This window comes from Amphibalanus amphitrite, unplaced genomic scaffold, assembly GCF_019059575.1.
Source record: "Amphibalanus amphitrite isolate SeventyFive unplaced genomic scaffold, NRLGWU_Aamphi_draft 000677F_arrow, whole genome shotgun sequence".
Lineage (NCBI taxonomy): Eukaryota > Metazoa > Arthropoda > Thecostraca > Balanomorpha > Balanidae > Amphibalanus > Amphibalanus amphitrite.
In genome coordinates, this window is record NW_024882171.1 from 387,537 (window position 1) to 392,048 (window position 4,512).

The following is a 4,512-nucleotide window of genomic DNA, read 5'->3' on the forward strand; positions in this document are numbered from 1 at the left end:
CACCGATATCAAAATTCCGAGATAAACAAATTGTAGCTACTAATGACCTAATAATATCCTGCGACTTTCAAAAGCCTCCGACATCTACTGTAGCTCTGGCACGGTGACAAAGTTGCAAAAAAGTGACTTGAGGTTGGGTCATTCAAAGTGATCTGGTGACCTGACCTTAAAAGGTAGGAGGTTCAAACTTGCACACCATGTGTAAAATTGATGAGGTTATAGTCATACCAAATTTCGCGGCGCTACGCGCCGCGGTTTTCCCGCTATTCGCGAAAAACCTCAGGGGGGGAGGCGGATATCCGCCCCCCCGTCGATGCGCGGGTTTAATGTTGGCTGGGAGGTGTCGCATGTAGATATGTATTTTAGGTGCTTCGCATGTGGATAGAGAACTTCACGTATGTACTTAGATAGGTATACGCATACAAATATGCTTCCTTCTCGTATGCAAGAAGGTAGTAGTTTCCGGTAAAAAACTTCAAAGTGAGCTGGTTCATTGCTGTAATTATATTGTGACAACAATCTATAGACACCGGCATTGTTCAAATCTTTCAAAATGAGACAGCTAAAAAAGACGAACTACTGCAGGATCAAGATGTTTCCAGTATCCCACTCAACTAAAAGCCGATAGGCAGATTGACAACGACCTTGTTAACTCGTAAACTATCGGCTTTTTGTCACCCACTCGACCACTTGGCCAAATGACATTGAAGCCTACGACGGATCGTTCACATGTGCAGCAAAAAGAACACTTTTCAGCTTTTTGTGATAGACAAATGCAAAGAACGGTCTGTTCACAATGAAAGGTAGTGATGCAGACTTTGTCATCAGCACAACACCAGCAGCCGCCGCAGTTGTTCCCTCCTCGTTCACTTCGATCATTGCCTTCTGAATGATATCTTTCACATAAATTCTTTCTCGAGACATGCCACTAAAGTCAGCCGAGGATTTAAAGATCTTCCTGATTCCGAGTTCAATGTAATATTGAGGCATTTTGTATTTTGCCTCTACTTTGAAACGTGGCATTATGACTGTCTGTTCTCTTTTGCGAAGCTGCCCATATATCTTCCCTATATCTAGCGAAGAGAGCGCACTTTGGAGACCCTTTACGGCAGCCAAGGTTCGTTGGTGAGGCTGCACAACGATCAGCGAGTAGTCTTGGTCTTTATAGGGCAGCGCAACAGCTTGATAGTCCCTGAAGTATCCGGCGAGCACCTCTGTCTTCAGTTCCATCATTGTTACGGCCCTTTCACCGTTAGGTGTCAGAAAGTTCATTTTGTCGGCCGTTTTGAAGCGATACAACCACGTTCCTTTGAAATAGATAGCTCCAAAAAGTACCATGACCACGTTTTCGAGATCCTTCGGGGTAACTAGATCCTTGATATTTCCCTGAGTTTTCTCAGATGCAAGATCGTTTATCTCTTTCGCTGCCGCGACCGTGTCGCGCGGAAGAACCTTTGGCCGCGATCCGTAGTAGTTTAGCAGTAAGCCCGTGTAAGATGGTTTGACGCTGAAGCTGCTGAGGTGGTAAATCCTGTTGAACACAGAAGTGGTGACGCCCGTTTTGGCATTCCCTAACTGCTGCAGTGCGCTTTTGTACGCAGCCATGTGCTGCGAAGACATCCCCAGGATTGTTGACATCTGGCGACAAACAGAAAGATGGAATATGACTGCGTGAAAACGTTTTAGCACACTTTTATGATAACAAATGCGTCGACTTTTCTCGATAAACGTACCTTGTAAGTAAACATTCAACTGCACGCAATACCTAATGCTTTGATGTTATTTGTTTTAATTTGCCCTTAGATAAAATTTGATGAGCCTCACAAATTCATATAAGGTACTGGTACCTATCACTCGGCTTCGCTTCCATGAAACCATCCGTGTATGACAAGGAAAAACAAAAAAATAAGGTTGACCGAAACAGGCAACGAGTCCTGCCATCCTCTCACCTCATTCCTCGTGCTGCCTCTGGCGCCCAGCCAGACCTGCGACATGAGCATGGACATGAGGAAGGGCGACGTGACGTGGTTGGCCAGCGGCTGGTCGGTGACCATCTCCTGGAGCAGTGCCATGTCGGATCGGGTCGGCAGCGAGCCGGTGGTAGTGTCGACCTGACATGACCCGCTCAGCAGACATAGGATGATGCCCGGACCTGGCGGATAGAGACGAGGTGTAGCTCGGGTCATGTGCGCAGAATGCACACACCCAACAAGCCATGACATAAATTAACCCTCGCATGTGTGCGGCGTTTGCCAGCTTCTAATGTGTAGGGGGGGGGGGGGGGTCGGTTGGACCCCCCCCTTGCCGTTTGGCCCCTGATCGAGCTAGAGCTTCGCGGAAAAAAACGAGCGTGTTGCCCATGACGAGAGGAAGCCGATGATACCCAATTTTAAGGTCCTAGGTCATTGGTTGACCTTCCAGGTCAGGTCAATGACCCAAAGTCGGGAAAATCGGGACCTGTTAGAAAGTCGTAAAGTGTGGCTGCTAAGGGGTTTTTCGGGGTGCTGATCACGAATATCGTGTTAGTTTTGATCACAGATGATGTCTTGAAGCATTTAGACCAGGTCGGGTCAGGTCAGGTCAGGTCAACCAGTAGGCGTCGTGACGGGTATTCGTAGTACGTGTCAACCGCCTCTGACAGCTTCGTAACATGTTACGAAGTCACCAAAACTACTTCGTTAATGTTCAAATGGTTGCTAAATTCGAATTCAGCTCCAAAAACTAGCCTAGAAACATGTAAAACTCGAAAAAGTGACCCGAGGTCACCCGAGGTCACCAAAGGTCAATGACCTGACCTGACCTTCAGGTGACCTTGACACACACGGGAGTAACATCAAATCACATGTTTGAACGTTTGAAACCACGAAAAGCTTGCAAACACGCGGCTAGTGCGAGCCGACATACGCGAAATCGCGATTCCGGCCAAACATGGTCTCGGAAAAGAGGTCACAGGTCAAAGGTCATTTGGGTCAGGGTCATGAAATTTTCAGGGTAGGTGTAAAATTGATCAATGCGAGGGTACTGAAAGTTTCGTCGCGATCGGCCGCTTTTTACGCGAGTTATTCGCGAAAAACCATGGGGGGGTCCATCCGACCCCCCCCCCCCTACACATGCGAGGGTTAAAATGCTACACTCATCTCTGAAATCCGATGTAAGTTTCTGCAGCTCTTTACCCTGAAGAAAACGTGACATAGGGATGCTCAAATATTGGCTGTCTAGAAATTATATATTTCATGAAGAGTGCATATTACATAAGGAATTTATGCCTGTTTTTGTGCCATTTAGGTATGCCTACCTACATTCTGAAATGATCGAAAGTCATTCATAGCTGGTGCCGATAAAACATTATAAATGTCTAGGGCAAGCAATATATTGTTCAATGGCGTTACTTGTTACTTCGATGAGCGTTCAAACATGCCAGCAGCTAGCCATATACCAATATGTCTTTTGGAAAAAATCCCAGACTGAGCCGGTATTCCCCTACCGTGCCCGGATAAAATGCACATTCCTATACGCTGACCCTTTTCGCAACGGAGCTTTGAAAGCCATCGGGCTTAGAGCATTCCTTACCTGGACCCACCGAAGCTGACATGGTGACGATGCGACCGAGCGTGTGGTTGGGGGTTCTCCTTGCGGCCGAACGCGACTCTTGTCCGGGTTTAGATGACTGTAAATACAGGTTTGACATTCCAATTACCAGTGTTGGTATGGATGTCCATGACCAGTTGCAATTGTGTTCTTGCTGATTTAAGCTATTTTGGTTACAGTTTGATACCTTCATTACTTTACATGTTACGTCGTCTGAAGCTAAAATGATATAATGATAATTGATAACGGCAGCGTAACGTAACACTTCTTTTATATTTCATGTGTACGCTATGCGGCTATTTTAAAAACAGTATATTTTTAGCATGTTTTGCGCTTCAAAGTATGCTCTCCAAATGTTGATAAATCGACTTACCTACGTGTAGACGGACCGTCACCTCACCTCACTGTCCGCCCTCTGACGGTGTACTGCCCTCTGCAGCCCTGGTCGCCGAGCTGTTTATGGCAGAGTGCAAAACCCCAACCTTTCGTCAGCATTGGAGGGGGCGAGGGAGCGAGCAAAAGGTCTGTCGGTCATCGGAATTCCCCGGGTCGACAGACTGGCTAGTCAGTAGTCAGTAAAGAGTTTTGACTCATTCATGAATAAGTTTTTTTTTTTGTTTAAACCGACAGTTTGACAGCTTAGAAAACAGGATCCGGTGTGCAAGACAGGTAAAAGCACTCTGTTTATGTGTGAGGGTTGTGGACAACTAAAGTGCTATCAAATAAAATGTTCAGGATTCAAAGATCTGCCTACGACGGCCTACGCTCCCTCTCGGGGACCGCACTATAGATGCTGTCTGGTTTCATTCAGCGGACCTTGCACACATTGACAAGGGGCTACATTCCACTCTCTCTCTCTCTCTCTCTCCTCTCTCTCTCTCTCTCTCTCTCCTCTCTCCTCTCTCTCTCTCATCCCCTCTCTCT

The 4,512-nt window shown here is 46.7% G+C and overlaps 1 protein-coding gene across 1 annotated transcript; it reads right to left on the reverse strand.

The window, feature by feature from the left end:
* Positions 1–474: 474 nt before the first annotated feature.
* On the reverse strand, positions 475–4,012 carry LOC122364453 (leukocyte elastase inhibitor-like). The gene is made up of 4 exons (XM_043334824.1): positions 3,962–4,012; positions 3,571–3,667; positions 1,950–2,152; positions 475–1,638 (listed from the first exon to the last, which is right to left on the reverse strand). Exons 2-4 carry the CDS (start codon positions 3,590–3,592, stop codon positions 712–714), a joined length of 1,152 nt encoding a protein of 383 aa, XP_043190759.1. The 5' UTR covers positions 3,593–3,667; positions 3,962–4,012; the 3' UTR covers positions 475–711.
* Positions 4,013–4,512: the final 500 nt, after the last annotated feature.

Coding starts and splice junctions, on each gene's coding strand:
- LOC122364453 (XM_043334824.1), bottom strand. CDS start 3,592: ATGTCAGCTTCGGTGGGTCCAG. Junction 2,153..3,570: donor GTCAGCTTCGGTGGGTCCAG/GTAAGGAATGCT, acceptor TCTATCCGCCAG/GTCCGGGCATCATCCTATGT. Junction 1,639..1,949: donor GAGGCAGCACGAGGAATGAG/GTGAGAGGATGG, acceptor GTTTGTCGCCAG/ATGTCAACAATCCTGGGGAT.